Raw genomic sequence first — 20461 nt, 5'->3', positions numbered from 1 at the left:
TAATTTACGTTAAGTTCTTTTATCGAATACCGTGTATATAATGCCGTGTTAAAGTCTTGTAGTTTCCGACAATTCGGATATGCGCTTAGTGGATCGAATTCGGTTGTAGAGAGTGTTCGGGATATTCGTCATATTCGGATTTCGTTACGTTTAGTATAGTTTGTCGCGTTTAACCAGGGGTGCATCCCGAGGTCGAATTCTCCCCGAAAGGAGCTATCTCGTTCGATCACCTCGTGGGATTACAGTTCGTTTTTCTCGTTGGAAGGAATCCCGGAGGTGAATTCTCCCCGAAAGGAGCTACTCCGTTCGGTTCTCCTCGAGAAAGTATCGTTACGTTTTGGTAAAAGGTCGCAGGAGAAACACCTGCCTTGAGAAGGCCTTTAGTTTATTAGTTAGTAGCTTAGTAGAGAAATTCGTTGGATTAATCCCGAGCGCTCCGAAAAACCGTCTTCCAGGCCATCCGTAATTATAGTTTATAGAATACGAAGAACGATCTATGCGCTAAGAGATATGACATATACAGCGATGTCTTTACGGAAATATAGAGAATTTATTATCGAATATAGTGTGTAGTACTTTGACCCGAACTGCCGAATCCTTCCGTTTTTTTTTCGTTTCAGGAACTCACCCACTCTCCGCTTACGCAATCCTAACCTTATACTCACTGAGCTAGTTGGTATTATAGTTTGACGATTACCGTATTTTGCGATCACTACAGTACAGTGGTTCTTTAGGGAACCTGGCGCCCAACTTACGTTTTCGGTTTCGATTGAGTTACAGTCTACGAATATCCAAGGGTCAGCCAAAATTTTTGTAGTGTAGCAATATAAATTAAAAAAAAAAAGGTTAAGCGATGAAGGCTTTATGTTGGAGCAGGAGCGTTAACATAATTTAAGCAAATATAACGCTCATGCGATGAAGGCTTTATGTTGGAGCAGGAGCGTTAACATAATTTAAGCAAATATAACGCTCATGTGATGAAGGCATTATTAGAATAGTAGTGTATTAACACTAAACTTACCGTGGATTTTTTATACACGTTTGTTTATATCTAATATTGTCATTTGACCGCCAAATGGTAGCTTTAGTGTTAATGTGCATTACACCCGTTGAATGTTATAACAGGAGCGATTATATAAACCAATAATATGTAATGTTCATATACAGGGTGTTTCTCTAACGGCTGAATATAGGATTGTGTTATTTGACTATAGCACTGAAGCACTTACTATAAATTAACATAATTAATAAAAGCGTAGATAGTTAATTTTTAATGGTTATTGTAATTTAATTGCTTCTATTATTCATTAAAAATAACATTTTACTTAATTAGTCTTGGTGACTACGTTTAATACTTAAATTAAACGGAAAACAGTAATTTGACTATAGTAAAAAATACTATAGTCAAATAACATGAAATCTCCTATGTTCCGCTGTTAGGGAAAAATCCTGTATTACAGATATAATTCTACTTTTTAATTTAAAATTAATTTTCTATATCGTACTGTGCAAAGTTAGCAGGCGAAATGAAATTTTCGATGCTCATAAATTATGTTTATCATCTGCAGAAATAAAATTTTAATTTCGAATTAGCTTTGCAAATTACCGTAGAGAAAATAACGTTAATGAATCATGTTTCAATTTTTATTCGTACAAGAAAATAGCTAGTCTCCAATTTTACTCGTCTGAATAAATGTAATATAAATGAACAAAAATTGAAGCATTAGTGCAATATAAGATACCTACTAATTCTAAATTACGTAAATAATAATTAATATGTAATAATTCGTTTAAAAAGTTTTCGTTGTATTCTGTTATACACGGAGAGTATTATTAAAATGTTATAAAGATAATTTATCCTTAATAATAAATAAGTGAATTTATCCTTCATCTTCTCGAAACAAAATCACAGTATCTTCTTAAACTATTCTTAGATAATATTAATTAAAATAAATTGTGATTAATCCAATAAATATTCGCTATTTATAGTCAAATATTTACTTCGTGCCAAACTAATCCTTTATTTGCTTAATTTTAATTTTTCTAAATAATATTAATTAATATTTCTCTCAGTGTATCGGTAAAGTTACTCTTGTTATCTTTGCATTTTCTTACTATGTATTAACTTCGCATATAAAATGTAAATATATTTATATAGTTATATGCATATTGTTATCTAGAATTTATCAATTTCAATCCTAGAGAGCCAATGATAATGAAATTTACGAAGATATTTTCGAATTAAACTTGGAAAATCGGAAAGCCTGAGGTACGATATTCACATAACGTAACACAAATAAATTATTGTTCGTTTTTTAATGTTAAGCAATCGGAGAAAGCCATATAAATCCATTATAGTAATTCAAAGCATTAATTAAAAAATGTTGGTTATCTTAACACAATATATATAAAAGTAGCACTGATGTATCTTATTGTGCTAACTTTTATACGAGTTAGTCTAAAAAAATAAATTTATCGACTTCTACTTGACTGAAATGTATTTATCTGGATTTTTCTTATTGCTCCACAAATACAAATTACATTAATTGAAAATTAATATAATATATTTTTCAGAATAATATTTCACGGTCCTACGAATATTAGTCAAATGGATTATGAAAATATTATATTATCTTGTGTCACCTAACTTTCATGATATTTAACAAATAGAGAGATAAATATAGTTTAAACTATGAAATTATTATATCATAGGTATTTATTCTTTTTTAATAAATTCTAATTACTTTGCATAAAATAATTTTTTAATAAAAGTGTGTTTTTACAGCTATTTCAATTATAGCTGCAGTCATATGAAGATTAATAATTACTTGATTATTCCAAAAAATCTATTTAACTGGAACATAAAAATGTGCAAATTTATCAATAATAATACTAAGAAAAAAAAATTGAAAAGAGGTAACTATTTTATTAATGTAAACTCAGGATATAGAATAATCAGAAAGTAATAATAAAGCATTATTTCAGAAGTTACATTGAATAAATCTACAAGATTTGATAATTAAATTCATTATGCCGTTAATTTCATGTTTCTTCCAACAAATTTCATTATTTGAAGCACCACTATATATTGAAAATATTACTGAAAATAAAAATGAATTTGAGGAAGAAAGAAATTATGTAAAGGTAACGAGGTAAATACTTTTTCACTGAAAAAAATTAATACGTAAAATTGGAAAACACAATAACCATTTATTATTTCAGACGTAAAATTTTCCGAAACAAAATTATACTATTACTCCTAATTAGTATGACGATAGATATGAATGTTTTTCTTCTTACGCCAAGTTACCTCTTACGCATCAATGAGAGTGAAGAGAATGTCAAAGAATTATATGCCTGCTATCATAAAGTCAGAATTTCCGTTCCTTTATATTCGTAAATTTCTTTAAATTTTTTAAAAAGAATTATTTTAAAATATACACTATTTATTAATAGAAAATAGCTATCTAAAGATGATGAAAGTAATCTTATTCACTGAGTCATTATTATCTTCCAATCATTTTTAAACAAAATTGTGATGAATCGTAGGACTTTTGTGCATTGAGATAATCATATTTGTAAAGAAAATAATGATTTGTGTGAGCGTGTGTGTGTGACTCGCTTGATAGAGTATGTATGTGTACAACATTATTTAAAAATTTATGGTTAACCGTAAAAGAGATGATACATTGTTAAAAATTTATAAAAAAAAATATTGTAAGATCTTTTAACATTATTAATTGGATTTACTAAGTTATATTAAATTTTTATATTTTCTTTCATTAATTAATTCAATCTTTATATCCTGTTATACGGTAAACCATTAATTTATACAAATTTTTATTAAGATAGTTTCAAACCAGACGTTCATTCCCTTTAAAATCCAAAATTTAATTTTACCTAATTATTACAAATAATATTAGCTTTATCGAACACATCATTTCAAATATTTTTTTTCAATTAAAAAAGAAAAAAAAATAGATTTCTGATCCTAATACTATTTTCCAGATCTGCATTGTAAATAGGAAACGCCATCATCTCAAAAGACGTGTGTGTGTGTTCTACAAAGTTAACTATATTTAAAAAAAAACAGTATATTTTTGGCATTTAGAAAGGAATGAATGGGTTTTCTGAAACAACTTGTATATATTGTTATATTGCTTCAGCATTTTGCTTGATGGTTTCAAGTATACTTTTCTTTAAAAATGACGAAGCATCCTTAATTATGTTAAACAGTCATGAACGTCGTAATCGTGTAATCCCTATTTAATTTATTTTATTAAGTGAGCGAAAATTAATAATTGTTGAGAAATGTTAAAGCAAAAAAAAGCATATTGTGATAATATTAATAATATTAACGTTATTTACTAAGTGAATATTGTTATTTTTAAAAAATATATTTTAAATTATATTTATATATGGCCATAAGTATTATAATTGTTAATTAATCAGAGCCAAAGAATGTTTTATTATACTATCACCGATATTTTATCAAAACTTGTTATATATTAAATGTATTATAAATTGTGAATTTTAAAAATATTATTTATTAAATAAAAAATATTATACCTCGAGTAATTTAAAATCACTTAAAAATATGAAAAATATTATATATTTTTTTAATTAATCTTCTCATAAAAAGATTTATATTATTTCAAATGCTCCATTTTTGAAATATACTAGATTAAACGTCCATATCTCCGTTAATGAATTGAGCATCAAATTAGACTAAAAAAATAACAGCATATAAATTAAAGCTTAGAAAAAATAAGTGTATCATATGAAGAGTATAAATTGAAGCATGTTTTGCTGCCTCATTTGTCCCCTAAAATTCCTTCAATCATTTAAATCTAGTGCTCACTAATTAAAAGCTCTTAAAATAAACAACAGAATTAAATGAAATTGATTTTGTACTTAATTTAGATGACCTTACAAAATAATAGAATGGTGGTTCGACGGCAAAATAGTCATGGCCCATTGTCTACTGAAACATGTACTATTTATCGTCCACGCACTGCAGCGTATTTAGATACATAAGCAGAAACAGCAATGTATCCTCCAATTGTAGCAGAGGGTTTCTCCGTACAAAATGGAGCAAATCGAAGTTTCGAGGTTTTCTGTATTTGTTCACAGCTCTTGTGCCGCTCTGGAATCTTGCTTCAATTGATTGGGAATTAATTGCGAGCGTTCATGATTTTTTTCAAAAATTTTCCATGTGTCCATCACTAAGCAGCACTGGCCTAAAGGAGGGAAAACGCGAAAATACAGACTTTCGGATTTTTTTCCTTCGATCACAGATCTTGTGCCGCTCTGGAAAGGATCTTATTTTGATTGGACAATAGAAGGGAAGGTTCTTGAATTTTTTCAAGAATTTTCCACGTGTCCATCACTAGGCAGCACTGGCCTAAAGGAGGGAAAACGCGAAAATACAGTCTTTCGGATTTTCTATCTCCTCTCACAGCTCTTGTGCCGCTCTGGAATCTTGCTTCAATTGATTGGGAATTAATTGCGAGCGTTCATGATTTTTTTCAAAAAATTTCCATGTGTCCATCACTAAGCAGCACTGGCCTAAAGGAGGGAAAACGCGAAAATACAGACTTTCGGATTTTCTATCTCCACTGACAGGTCTTGTGCATCTTTGGAAATGCTTTTAGATCGTTTTGCCTTGGTATTAGAATATTCGTAAATGAATATGGGCGCGGCGTGTACAGTATGAGCGAGGCGCAAATTATATCTATATATAAGGATGCGCATTCGCTCTAAGCGCGTCGAGTCTGGTGTGTCTTCTTTACGCGCCGTGCGTTAGTTCGCACGCCGTATAGCCGCAACTTCACGGTTAGGCTCATATGTGTTAGTACGACAATTGAGCAATGGAGGGGGAAAGGGGAAAAATTCAATGTACAGTCGGCGAAAAAAACAAAGTCATCGGCCGCTAGTTTCGGCCGCCAGTTTCAGCTTGCCTCGATTCCCTACATTCAAACCCACCACCTACGTTAATTAATAATATGCGTATCTTCACAGAAGAAATATTTAATCTTGAAGAAATTCAGATTGACTGGAATGAGTGGGAATTATATATACCTGTCGATGTCCCACTACAATACAGACAAAATGGGCATATAAGTTTAAATTGTGGTGTCCATGTCTGCTGGTGGATATACATCATATGCTCAGGCAGCTGTATAAATTTTACAGACGAAGATATGGATAATTTTCGTAAAGGACTAGCGTGTTATATCTACGAACAAGATGATCACCCTTTAAAGCGCGAAAAACGAACGAAGCAGAGAGAAGAACTAATCAATCTTGAAGGTTCTATTAAAAGTAAAACTCTCAAAAAATTAAACATACTGAAAACACCGCCTAAAGATTTCCAAACTACGATAGAATACTGCTCGTCTCTCAAGGGCAGCATTGTCCTCTCTACTTAATAAATTAAGCTAAAAATAAAAAAAAATAAAAAACAAAAAAAAAGTAAATAAAATATAAAAAGTATAAAAAAAGTTATGTTAAAAACCATATTTTATTATTGTTCCTCAAATTATATAATTAAAAAACCACATTAATGGAGTCGCGAACACTCATGAAAATCATTTCACTACCTGCATAAAATAATGGGCTTTAAGATTGTGCAATTGAAAAAATCAAATGAGCATTTGGAAAAACTTAGCCCAAACTCGAAGAACGTGAGATTTGGTAATAACAAAGTCTTATCTCTTTGTTAAAAAAATATGTTAAGGGAGTCGCGAACCCTCATGAAACATATACTATTTTATTCAGCATTTAATGGGCTTTAAGATAGTATGGCTAAATGAGATTGAAAATATTTCTTCCTGTTTGAAATACCGAAACTAAAGATCGACCGAAACTTCTATTAGCTTTTTGTTAAAAGCATAAATAAAGTTAATTTTTTAAATATAAATCAATGTAATTGATTGATTTATATCTAAATGAAGCCCTTGATTTACTGAAAATACGAAAAAAACGTATTTTCAGAGAAATCAGATGTTTACAGTGGTTCTCAACCAGCGCCCGCAACTGTGGGCTAAAAGTGTGGGCTAACTTCAGCCTCATCCTCGTCGCGTAATGCTGTTCGTAAATAATGTAACTTTTCAATACTTGATAAATCGTCGCAATTGTGTATTAACGATGTAAATGAGTTTTTGAATGATAACCACTGTTCCAGCTGACCTGTGAAGGTAGGAATGGATGCCTGTGGGAGTTTAATTTTATGTTTTGGCATAATCGATTGTATATTGTCTTCATTCATAATGTCAGAAGTAGGCCTTCTGGATAGGTTAATCGGATTAGTTCGTCTAATATCATTATTGGTTATGAGCCTTTGTGCAGTGCTTGTTACTTTAAAAAAATTATCTAGAATCGTATATCTTTCGTCTTTACTAGTTTGCTCTTCATTTAATAAATCTATTTCATCACATAAATTATCAAATTTTTCGAATAAAGCATTTAATCTATGTAAACGAATTGGCAATTGATAAGAATCAGTAACACTATTATAATTATCTAGAAAAGTCTGAAATGCTTTCACTTGACCCTTCATCGAATCGCGTTGTAAAGTTAGCTTTCTCAATTGTTCGGGATTTTCCATATTGAAATAAATGGATTCTAGTATCAATGATCTGACAGCGATTCAAAAAGAAGTACTTACTCGTACGATGATTTCATTTGTTCGCCTCCTAACCTCAAGACTATGCTGAATGTTGATGATGTTGCCTTCTATAAATGCCTTTGATGATTAGCTTTCTAATTGACTTGTGAAGATTCTGAACGTATTGATGAGCTGCATGTCTCGTTGTAGATTCGTTGTATATTTGTCTGATTCTCCTGGCTTCGTTTTTGTTGTATTATTGTGTAATTGTATACTTGTATAATAGTCGAAGTCTTTGCTTTTCGCTGTTGATGCTTACTGACTTCTTTGTAAATTGTAGCTCTTTGACAAGCGTTGTATGTTTTGTACGTATCCGGCTCGAAGGACCAATTTTTATGTACGATCTTAGAATCGTATCTCTACGAAAATTAATCCGTAATGACTGTTTCGGATTTTCAATAGTATTTTGAAGAATTACTTTACAATTCTTGTTTATTACACATTATTGAATAATTACAATAAAATTACACTTGTTAAAGATATAATTTCTATATAATAAACCTCTTATGTCTTAGCTATTGACAAAAGTTTTTATAGTAATGGGAAAATCACAGTTCTTCCTTCCTCTTTTTTTAATAACTTGTCTCCTAGGAAACCGAAGTATCTTATATCAAATCGATACTCCGAATGTGGTAATATATTCATATATATAAACTAAACATATCAAACCATAATTAATAAAAACGAGCCTTTACAACGCAAGCGCGTTCAATAATATTAAATAAAATATTACGCATCCTCCTATTTCAACTTTAATTGTGGGTCGGACATTTTAAAAGTTCAAAAACGCCATATGGCAATCAAAAATATATATTTCAATAAAAATTTTAAGATGCTGAAAACTAACTTATCTTTTAAAATTGAAGTATGCAGAGGGGTGGCATTTTTGATAGAGAGTCCCCCATTGGGACATTCCTGTCAAATCGGCCAGACCCTGCCTACTTCAATTGTTGAGATGAAATTGTTTTCAGCATCTTAAATTTTTTTTAAAATGTCTATTTTCTAATCCCATTAGGCTTTCTTGAAAATTTAAAATGGCCGAACCAGAATCTAAGCTGAAATAGAAGGATACGTAAAATTTAATTTAATATTTTTACAAATAACTTTTTCATCTTGTTTACGAGATTACTCTACATAGGCTTTTTTACCAAAATGGCCGGTAAAATGAAAAAAATCCACATAATTGATTTTTTTTATTAATTTTTTCTTGAAAACTATAGGTTTAAGCAAAAATTACTGTAGAATAAAAATATCTTAGAATTTATTCAAGAATACTTTCAAATTTCATTGAGAAAATTTTTAATTTTGTGAGAAATTGCAAAAAAATATTTTAAAAATGTCTCCTAAAATTCTTACAAATTTTAAGAGTATTATTCAATCAATTCTAAGACATTTTTATTGTACAGAATTTTTTATTTAATCCTGTAGTTTTCAAGAAAAAATTAATAAAAAAAATCAATTTTGTGAATTTTTTTACATTTCACCGGCCATTTTGGCAAAAAAACATAAAAAAACCTATGTAGTGTAATTTCGTACTAAACGAAAAAGTTATTGCAAGATATTAAATTAACTTTTACGAATCTTCCTATTTCAGCATTGCTTTTGTATCGGCCATTTTGAATTTTGAAAGAAGTCTAACCGCATTAAAAAATAAACATTTCAACGCAAATTTTCAGATGCTGTTAACTATTTTATCTCATAAATTGAATTGAGCAGGGGGGTGGCTGATTTGACAGAGTATGTCTTATTTTATAAAAATCGTTATGACCAGTAGCAATCAAATATTGTATTCTCATCATCTGAAAATCATTTAAACATCGCCCTAGATATTTTTAATGTATCTTATACCAAGAGCTCTCAAAATATTATGGTATTAATTATTTCTTGTCAAATAGACAGGGCGAAATCCTCGTATTCATGGAAAAAATTATCCTAGTCGATTTTTTTTTCATAAACATTTGTTTGATGTGCCTAGCTGAATAAGGGTCAATAGTTTGCCAGGTGAAAATACGGGGCAAATTTGTTTAAACAATTTGTTTTAACAATATAAATGCAAAAATAATTTTTTTAGGTATTTTAAGATATTTTGAAGCATTAAAGTCTTTACGCATGTCTTGTAAGGTTGCTCGTTTTTGAGTTTTAATCAATTTCATGTTCGAAAAACCGCAAAAACGCCGATTTTCTACAGTGAAAAGCGTTGTTACAAAATGAAATTTTTGTATTTGGCAAAATTTTATAGTTATTATCGGACATTCTTTAACATAATCCTAAAGAGTCGTTATAAATTCTATTATTTTAAAGATTTAGTTTTAATTATTACTTAGGCGCTCATTAAGCAGCCGACGCACGCGTTTGCTACTGCTGACCGTACTGTAGGATGTCTTATGTAAATCATCGACGCTTTATTTCAGATACAATCTGATTTCTATTGGTGTATGCTTTACGAATCAATATATTTTTGTATAAACAATGATAAATATGAACTTAAAACACTTTTTTACTCGCATTAACAATAACAATCATAGCAATAGTAGAATATCCAAGCTATCCAGCTTCTAGCATTTCTTTAGTGGAAACGTTGTTCTAAAAGGGTTACTTATTACCTTGCGAACTTTTGATTAGCAAGACATCAAATAACATTTTATCCATATTATAGGAAAATTTACGGAAAGCCTACTTCTATAAGATTTTTGCCTAGAGGATCTTTTAGAAAAATGTTTAACGGTTATCAAATTATTAAAAACAAAGAAAATGATTTTATTTAAAAAGATGTTTTAATATTTAAAAATAAATAATATCTTATGCAGAGTAAATTAGAGAGGTGAGAGTTGTAGTATACCAAGAATACTATTAAATCGAGCTATAGACTAAATCTCACTAATATAACAATTTTATTTTGTAATGTTGTTATGCTTCTGATACTATTTTTGTAAAATCAATAAAAGGCTGAAGCTATTTGAAGATACGATCTTGAAAATTAACAACTTATTTGGGATAACTTTACGTATGTACACATCAAACTTAATAATGTAATAACTATTTTTAATTAATATGGATGATAAAACGAAAAGTCATTTCAACACTCATACAGGGTCTTTAGTAGCAGATATCACAGTTTTAGATTTTTATCATAACATAACTGAATTGTAATAAGTCAGCTTCCATTGTTTAACGTATTTAATGTTTTTATTATCGTGCAAATTTTTCATAAAATTATTAAAATTCTCTATCTATAGAATAATAATTATCTGTCCAATTAATAATTATTTTTGAATTTTGTTCAAACATTTTTTTGAATTAAGTATAAAATCGGTAAGCTTGGAGAGTATCACAATAAACTATGATGCTTAAGTAACTTTCCTTTCATATCAATCAGCAAATCTCGATGCTACTATTTACGAAAATATATGTAATTAACACAGTAATACTAGTATAAATCTTGATCGGTTTTTTTACAAATTTAATGATACAAAAATAAATATTTTTAACATATCATTTCAATACTTATTTATATTGTTTTAATTGTTACGCGCGTGTAATATTTTCAAATTTATAAGTCCGTAGTACCATTAAACGAAACTTAAGGATGTTCTCTTGTAAATGACAATTCCCCCAGATTTGCTAAAACTTATTTTATAAGTAGATTTTAATATGCTTGATGAGTTGTCAAAATTCCATTACCACAATCCGTACTAATTTTTGAGATATGAAACCTCAAAGTTGCATCTTTTAATATGAACTGCATAGGGCACGATTCGTTTTGAAGTACAATATATTTAGACATATCTGGCAAAATCCCCCAGTTTCATATTGAAACTTAAGCATGTTATAGAGCAGATTATTACGAGTAGTATACAATTTTTTTCTAACAGGTCAACCGGAATTACTTTTTGTAATATTGAAATATAAACTGCGCTGTGCCAATGAATTTCGTGGCACGCGTAGCACCAAATGAGGGGAAGGGATTCAGCTTTACCGTGAAGTGGGAATCGTGTGTCCATCGAGAACCAGAGGAAAGAAATTAGCGGGGAAACAGTGCTGCACAGGATATTGAATGTCGTCATTGCGCGTTTCAAGGGGATCCACTTATTCTACTTCGGAGAGAGAAAATGTAAGTGGAGTGGAGTAGGGGTAATAATAATAGCGCCGCCGGTTGAAATTTACTGATCAAGAGAACATCCTTAAGCTTAGCGATATATTCACTAATGTCAAGTTTTTGCTCTTTCACTTTAAATAAATTGCTTTAGCTCGATCTTCGTCTTAACGGGAATCCGTATACCGACATTACAGGGCAAAAACTGTTTCGCATGCAGCGTCATAATTTATTGACGGATTGTAAAGTTATTGCAGGTTTTGGAAATGTCAGAAGTTTATCTACTAAATTACGTTAGGAAAATTAACAAAAAATGAAAAAAAATTGTTTAAATAAATATATTAACATTATTGAGAAACAACAAATAAATCGCAAAATCCCCCAACGTACTTTATTAGATAATGTTCTTACGTTTCCAAAAAGTCCACAAATACACACATTTGTCAAGAAATGTCGATGCTGCATTTGAAATAAATGATGGAAGAATTTCGTGTTGATAAGCTTCTGGCATTCCCAAAAACATGTATTAACTTTACAATCCATTAACATATGAAGACGCTGCATGCGAAATAGTTTTGGCCCTGTAATGTCGATATACAGATTCCCGTTAAGCGCTTAGCTGAAATTTGAACTTAGATCTATTTTATGATACGAGCCATAGGTATATACATTCAATCTCTAGTCATAAAGTATACAAGCTATGACAATTTACTGCCAAAATATTAAACAGCTAATAAGCTTCTAGAGTTTAAGGTGTTCAAGTATTGAATTATCTGTAATGTAGTTTTGGCAATTTTTAAACTATTGATTTAAAACAATCTCCAACTTTTATTAATTTCTAGTTTAGATGAGCTGGAAAGTACCATTTTTGTGCTCTCAATTATATATAAAAAAACATTATTTTACAGTCTACCTAATATATATATATATATATTTGAATTGCCTTCGTAGGAAACGGAATGCAACAACACGGTATTATTAGGACGAATTCTACTATTAAGAACGTTCCAGCGGCATAGGCGTATTTATACAAAATAAAGCTACTGCCCCGCCACTGCATTTTCAAACACCATAGTCCATATTGTTGAAATAATTTATGATTTTTTATTTTAGAAGAATAATTATTTCTTATGTTCTGGCATTTTATCATATAGAATAACGCATGCGCATGCTTATATATAATCCTAACGAGACATTACTAAATTGCTACACCTGGTGCATTCAAAGCGTTAAAACTTTTAAAGATCCGCTTGCCCATATCGTAAAAAATGATAATGTTCCTTAGATCTTCATTAATAATATATTTAAATTGCAGCTATAGTTTGGAAAAACTCGTTTCACAATAACAAGAAATGTCGTTCTGAAAGGAGTTTTTCCATAAGAAGCAATGCTAAATTTTAAAGAATTTAACTTCGAATATCTCATAAAATCACCCCGCTTGGCTTATTACGACCTTAATAAATTTTATTCAGAAGTCTTAGGAGATATTATATTTCATATTTAAAAAAAAATTAGGAACATTTGTTTTTATGCTGGAACGTCCTTAACAGAGCTATTAGACAAACGACGAGCAGTGGTTTTCGGCCGAGCCGATTACGACAGCTGTGTGTCATGACTCTCAGACCTAGTAACTGAATAGTTATGTTTTATTTACAGACTTGTTTAATCCATTTGACTTAGAGTATAACTATTGTATAGTATAAATTGCAATTAAACAATTTCTGTGAATATTCCATTTGTTTCTGCTTTTATGTACTTGGTATTTGTGTTTTTTGAATAAAACAGTTAAACCTCGTTAATCCCATTGTATGAGGGTTTGTCATCATCGCATTATTTATATATTTCATATATTTTTCATCCACCGACTTGGTCCAGTAATAAAGAAGCAGCTACATCTACATCATAATGAGACTGCTTTAGAACTCCTTCACACTGATGTCTTCCAGCCAATTCTAATCTACAAATATAAATATTAGTTTTTTCTTTCCAATTTAAGTATACACATTCTTATTAAAATACTTACCGTAGAAGAGACTCTAATTTAGCTTGTCTATCCTTAATAATTTGTTTTGCAGCTTGATTAGTATCCCAGCCTGTAGCCTGTAAGGCAGCCAGGATCTCTTGTTGAGAAGCATCGGAGGTTTCCTGTTGTACTTTCATCACTTTACTAGCTCGGAATTCATCGTCCAAGGACATAACTAATTGTTGAGATGCGCCTACTAACGGTGGGCTAATACCCGAAGGGTATATAGAAGTAGCAGTAGCCAGTTGAATGTTTACTGTTTCACTCATTTGAGGAAACAGATTTGAGGCAGATGTGTGTGGCTGAGAAACTATAGAGTTTTGTTGAGGAACTTTGACATGTACAGGCTGCATTAAAGTTGGGCCTTCTATGTTCATTGTTATATTTGACTTTGGGTTTTTTTGAGTAACACTGTTTTGTATGGATCTCACTGGGCTCCAAGCTGGTGGGGGAGGGATGTACTGCGGTGGCTGTTTCAAATTTGGACTAAAGTCCAATAAATGGTTCATCGCTGGAGTTTGAGCAGCCAAATTATGCTGTACATTTGTTCGATGCACAATTTCATTACTAACTACATTCTGATGTTGAAGTTGAATATGACTTAGATAAGAATCAGTATTATTTGCTGAGTTTACATTAGTGGCATAATAATTTCTAAGTATATTCTGTTGAACAGTCTTATTATACAAAGTGTTAAATTCATTTTGTGACAACTGTTCTAAATTAGGCACTGTTTGTTTTAGCTCAGCATATACTTGCTCCGAAACTATTGCTCCAGATACAGAAACAATTGGTTTTAAAGTAATATTCGGTCCAATGCCATTACTAGCCTGTGGCTGTTGAAGATCATTTTGTATCTGATTTATACCGGGTTGGCTAATTGCTAATAGAGGGATATTCTGTTGCTGGGAAAAATTTTGATTTAATTGTGCGTGATTGATGGTTGTCCTTGGAAGGCTATTGAATTGTGTATTTTTATTATAATTGGACGTGTTCACCACACTACCGAGTACTTGCGTAGCACTCGTATCAGGCACGGAAATCCCAGAAGATGGTCTACCAATGGTAGTCTCGTTTGTTTGAGAAACATTTTGACCATGCGTCTGATGCCACATTTGACTCACTATAGCGTCTGTTGTAGTTTCTATCATACTTAGATGCTTAGCTGGAGCATTTGGCTGCTGGATATTTGTTGACTTGGTAGTGGACCACGAATTATGAACTTCATAAGGCAAACCATGTCCCGAATGTTGTTTCATTTGAATGGCTCTAACCTTAGCCGATGCAGGAGGAGGTTTTAAAACTGGTATACCAGAAGTATCTGATAATTTACTCACTGACGTATAGGAATCAGAGCTGGAAATTTGTTGACTTGCATTGGTGTTCTTATTTGCCTCTTTTTCTCCCAAATGTTTTTCTAGTTCCATTAAGAATGTGGGATCTAATTTATTCGGAGAATTGACTGAGCTCCGAGAATTTATAGATAATTCACACAAGTTTTGTGCTAAATCATAATTTGACATGGGTTTTTCATTCGTGTTCTTTTCATTGGGTCCAACGAGTGGAACTGGAGGTGGAGCTTTAAAAGATGGTGTGAACAGTTCGTTACTCACATTTTCATACAATTGTTGTTCAAGCGGTTGCTGCTGAACGTCCTCAGGCCAACTCGTCCAAACACCTTGCGACGGACAACATTTGTCTATTTTATTAGAGTGATTTCCAGTATAATTTAGCCCTTTTGGATCCACGTTCATATTTAAATTAACATTATCATTTCTGCTTTCTTTGTTAACGGTTGCTGGTAATTGATTTCCAACTGCCTCAAGCTCCGTTTGGAAATAATTCTTACAAGCTTGAGTACTATTTCCGGTATTCTCCTGTTGAACATTACTGCACGTTTGGACCGCACAATAGCGACTATTTGAATCTGGAGGAACTTCACTATAATATCGAGAGTGTGGTGGTTTAACGAAGACGGATGAAGTATCAAAAGGATCGGCTTCGCCTGGAAGATTTGCGTAAGCTCTAGGATCCTCCTCGTCTTGCCAAGTTTCTTTCGCTAGAGTCTCACTAGCTTCTATTGGCTCATCAAGAATGTTTACCACCCTCCTAAAGGAAGCCTCGACGGACTGAAGGGCGTTAGAAATGGCTAGTTCTTCAGGAGACAAGTCTATTAGTCGAACCTCTTGATTGGCACTGGTACTGGAAGCATTGATAGTTTTTGCGGGAATACCTCTTAAATCATTTTTAAACTTTGTATAATTGAACTGTTTACTAGATTTTGGGGTACCACAGGAATAGCTCCTTTTATGGAGATCTAAGGTGCCCGTTGCTCCAATTATATCCGGAGGTATCATAGGGTTTCTTAAATAAACGTCATCAATAAAGGCGGGACTGCCCCAGCTTTCCCCGAACGACGCACCGTGTCCAGTGTGAAGAAATGAATTTTCTAGCGGTTTACTAATATCTTCCGGCTGTTTCCGCCTCATAGGATCTACTAGACATCGAGGGAAGAGTCCAACTTGAAAGGTTCGTTGATTCTGCCCCTTCCACCAATAATTTTCTGGTCGCCCATCGATTATAACTATTTGATCTCCCTGTTCTATTGTCATTTTATCAGTTTCTTCAAAATAGTTCAAAGCTTTCATAACTGACGGCATCATGCAGGTCAAGGATTCTTTCAAAGATGCAAAACTTGGTCTTTCTGAGGGCTCTCTGGCCCAACATTGTAACATCAACTTATACATTATTGGAAGAACTGCTTCCGGCTCGTGTAATCTTTCCCCCTCTCTATCAATTTTCTTTAGGATTTCAGATCCATTCAAACCTACCCAGGGCTCTTCTCCAAATGTTAACATTTCCCACAATGTAACGCCAAACATCCAGACATCGGAGGCATGACTAAATTGGCGTGCCTTTAAAGATTCTGGTGCACACCAAGGAAAGGGTACCTTTTTATGCTCAGTCATGACATAACAGTCTTCTTCTTGAGGTAAAGCTCGCATCAGGCCAAAGTCTCCAATTTTTACTTTGTCAACTGTACTTAAAAGAACATTTCTACAAGCTAAATCACGATGTAAGAAACGCTTAGTCTCGAGATACGCCATTCCAGTCGCTACTTGCAATGCATAGTTACAGAGAGTTATGACAGAGATACGACTGCATTGCTTACGCAGGTAATCTAATAGAGAACCCAATGGAGCAAGCTCAGTTACCATCATCATTGGTTGAGAGAAGACTACGCCATATAACCTAGATAACAAAAATCCATACAATTATACATTAAAGATGGTAGAAATAATTCATAAATTTTAACTCGAGAATAATCATAGAATTAAATAAAATACCTAATGAGATTCTGATGATCCAATGTGTGCATTACTTGCACCTCAGAGACAAAATCTTCCATAACATTTTGTTGAGTAAGAGCATCAGCTTTTAATACTTTAACGGCTACTGGTAAAACTTTTCCTGAAGGAGAAATCCATTCTCCCCTTTTAACAACACCGAAACTACCATCCCCTAACTTAGTAGAAAGCGTAACATCTTTGTCCTGAATTACACACGTTACTAATGTAGATCCTTCACTGGTTTGAGATGATCTTTTGCTAGTCTTTGTATTACCACCTGGCCTAATCTTTGTGATCAAACTTTTCTTCCATTGGGTACTACGTCTTTTTTTAACAGCATCAAGAAGACGTCTGATTCCAGGTTTTCCCAGACCTATTTTTTCTAGATCTTCAGATTGCACATAATCAAAGTGATGCAACCTAGTTACTTGAAGATCATCTCTAATCCTGGTAAAAAATTGAGAGAGTTGCACATCGTGCAAAAGCTCCTGCAGCCACTCAGTACTCTCATCATCAGCCATTTCCAAACGTAAGAAGACCTGTTAAATTAAAGTCTACATTAACATAAAAGATACATACTTTGCGGGTTAAAATTTAATATTAAAACTTCCATCACTGGGAAGTCAAATAATTTTACAAAGTGGAAACGAAACATTCCAAAATTACTTAAGAGACATTAAAACTGCGAATGCTAACTGTCAAGTTTTATATATAATATTTCCAGTAAAATAATTGAAATGAAAAATTTACGAGACACTTAAAACTTGTTATCTTACCTTGTGGGATATCTTTTCTTAGAATATCAGCTAATCATGGCTTGACTTTTTCATTATTACCGTTGAAAATCCAGCTTCATGATGGGAATTCTTATTAACAAAGTTTTTGTTCCATATTTACATAGTTGGGAGATTCATTTTAATCATTTGAACTACTTGCATTTGTGTAGTATAAAGTATAAAATTTCAATGTGGATTTACTGGTGCGTCAAACACTGTAGCAATTACTGTGTTTAGCACGCTGAGACTGAAACTGAAACTCAGCGAATTGCAACGGACAACCTCGAAGCTGGTTAGAATTCCAAGTGCACAACGTACAGTTTATACTTTCACTGAACAAATTCAGAATGAGCTTCTCAGAGAGTGCATTATTAAACAATAGAATTAACCTAACATTCGTAAAGAATTAGAGAATGCTATCTAATGCTTAATTCACTTCCTTTGCGGTGCACCAACGAAAAGAAAAAGTTGAATGTAAGCGAACGAGTAATAAAAGAAGTAGGAGCACTGAGCAGCAAAAGCGAGGGATTTTATTTAATCTATGTCTACCTACAATTACAGCTTCTTCGCGGTTTTCGAAGCTTAACCTTGTGCTCGAATTTCAAAGGATAGATTGGTATGCAATAGACTCCTCGTCTAAATAGAGATAATAATATTTATATCCTATTTCACAAAAGCTACACATCCCCATGTGTAAATACAGAGATGAAACGGGAGATTCTTCTTCTTCTTCTTTCTGTGTTGGCTTCGGTATTCAATGACCATTCGCCATGTTTTTAATACTAACGCCCTCTATAAGGAGGGAAATATGAATTCAAACATCCACAACTTTGGGTATATGTAGGGATGATGGTTGGTAATGTCTATTAACAACAACCAAGTTCCTACGTAGCAATAGTGCGTTTATTCTGAGGGAGTCTGTTTAGGAGATGTTGTCTGGAAGACGGTCTATTACAGAAAGAGAGAGAGCTCCGTGAGCAATTCGAGAGGTGCCCAGGAACAGTTGCTTACAAGATTGTTGTTAGAGCGTTGAGTGAGAGGGTGGCGCCATCTAGTGGTCACTAGGCCCAATCAATGTGCCAGCTTTGGCGTCCCTACAGTACTCCCCCGTAAAAAGAAAAATGTTTACATTTTTACAGATTTCTGACAGGCTTTACAATGTTTGACTTAAAATTAACAATGTGTTTGTACAAAGGCTCCCGGACAACGCGTCGCTGGAGTTACAATGTCTTAAGAGTAATGTTGTCACAATAAATGAAAATGTCGCTAATTCATGACTTGACTGATTTGAGAATAAAGACTGCGTTGCCCAGAGACTCTATCGTAACCCCTCCGTCAATTTACGTTCTACCATCTAAGTCTATTATACAGTTTATCACTTTGACATGTGCTGTGTGTCGGGAATCTAAAAGTCTCTGACGGGTGTGTTAATCCAGATTTCTAATCAGCAGTTTATAAAAAAAAAAATATATTTGATTTTAAGAATGCTTAAACGACTACAATGACTAAAATTAAGCGTGACATCGAGAATTCTAGAAATGTTGCTGCTATATGATATGACTTTAGTGCTAAGCTGCACTGTATGTCCTATTTTACCCTGACTGTCAACAAAAGCCAGGTGTCTCAAATTACTGCTGGTCGAAACAAAATTAGACAGAAGGTCCGTTGCAACCTCACTACAATTACCAAAACTTAAGGCTTCCAGAGTATTGAACACTGGCCTGTCTAAGAATCTGTTCTTTTAGCTTCCAAAACTTAACCATTGCTAATTACACCGTTCAACAATCTTAATCTGACTAGAAAGACCACGCTCCAATGCAAAAGAGACACGCTTCACCAAACTTCCGCATGACGCTTTTGGGGTTTCGAGGAGACTTCTGCGCTTTAAGATGTTTGGGACGAATTTAATGCGTTTGGAGATTGAGGATGGTTGAGTGGATGGCACCTTGTTCGATTCTGCCTGTTGTTCAGTTCGGTTCCCCTCCAAATCTACTAGGAAGTCCTCAGGATCCCTTCTTGTTGCGTTCGGTGAATCGGCGATAATAGGCTGTTCGATGTTACGATTGGTGGAGGTCTCTTGACGTGGCTGCGTTGAAGTCATTGTTGAAGGCTGTTCCTCATATTGTAGGAAAAATGCTGGCTTGACCCTATCCAAAGAAATCGTCTTCGAAGAGCCATCCTTGTCAATTGTGATTATGCGTTTAGATAGATCTCTTGAAAGAACCTGGTACGGACCAGTATATGGCGGTGTCAGGGCTGGTCTAATAGGTTTGTCCTGTACCCAGACATGCGAACAGGAGTCAATGCCCTTGTGTATGAATGACTTGCGTACCGTTTTGTGGTCGACTGGAACTGGTCTGAGTTGTCTCATGAAGTCCCTAAATTCGTTGTAAAAAGATCTAATGTCCGGTTCCTCGTTAGTAAGGGGTACGAAGTCTGCCGGAATCTTCAGTGGCCTTCCAAAAACTAGATCTGCTGGGCTGACGCCTGTGTCTAACCTAATACGCATACGTAATCCCAACATTACTGTTGGTAAGAACCGAGCCCAGT

General features: G+C 33.1%; 1 protein-coding gene across 2 annotated transcripts; it reads right to left on the bottom strand.

Annotated features, from left to right (window-relative positions):
- Positions 1-8083: 8083 nt before the first annotated feature.
- Positions 8084-18613, bottom strand: Ack (activated Cdc42 kinase). 2 transcript variants are annotated; one of them, XM_066732637.1, is made up of 4 exons: positions 17912-18613; positions 17133-17674; positions 13786-17037; positions 8084-13719 (listed from the first exon to the last, which is right to left on the bottom strand). In XM_066732637.1, the coding sequence occupies exons 2-4, from the start codon at positions 17654-17656 to the stop codon at positions 13617-13619; spliced, it is 3879 nt and encodes a 1292-aa protein (XP_066588734.1). In that variant the 5' UTR covers positions 17657-17674; positions 17912-18613; the 3' UTR covers positions 8084-13616. The 2 variants fall into 2 exon arrangements, with proteins under 2 accessions (XP_066588734.1, XP_066588735.1); XM_066732638.1 differs by having other exon boundaries at positions 8084-13714.
- Positions 18614-20461: the final 1848 nt, after the last annotated feature.

This window comes from Prorops nasuta, unplaced genomic scaffold (assembly GCF_024137725.1).
Source record: "Prorops nasuta isolate Cenicafe-Biocafe unplaced genomic scaffold, Cenicafe_Pnas_1.2 PNAS00010, whole genome shotgun sequence".
In the NCBI taxonomy this organism is placed as follows: Eukaryota; Metazoa; Arthropoda; class Insecta; order Hymenoptera; family Bethylidae; genus Prorops; species Prorops nasuta.
The sequence above is the reverse complement of the archived record's forward strand: the minus strand, read 5'-3'. Positions and strand labels throughout refer to the sequence as shown.

Bases quoted from the DNA above. Each gene is read 5' to 3' on its own strand.
- Ack (XM_066732637.1), bottom strand. From the start codon at position 17,656: ATGGCTGATGATGAGAGTACTGAGTGGCTGCAGGAGCTTTTGCACGAT. The intron at 17,038-17,132 runs GTATTTTATTTA...TTTGTTATCTAG, and splicing joins GATCATCAGAATCTCATTAG to GTTATATGGCGTAGTCTTCT. The intron at 13,720-13,785 runs GTAAGTATTTTA...TTATATTTGTAG, and splicing joins AAATTAGAGTCTCTTCTACG to ATTAGAATTGGCTGGAAGAC.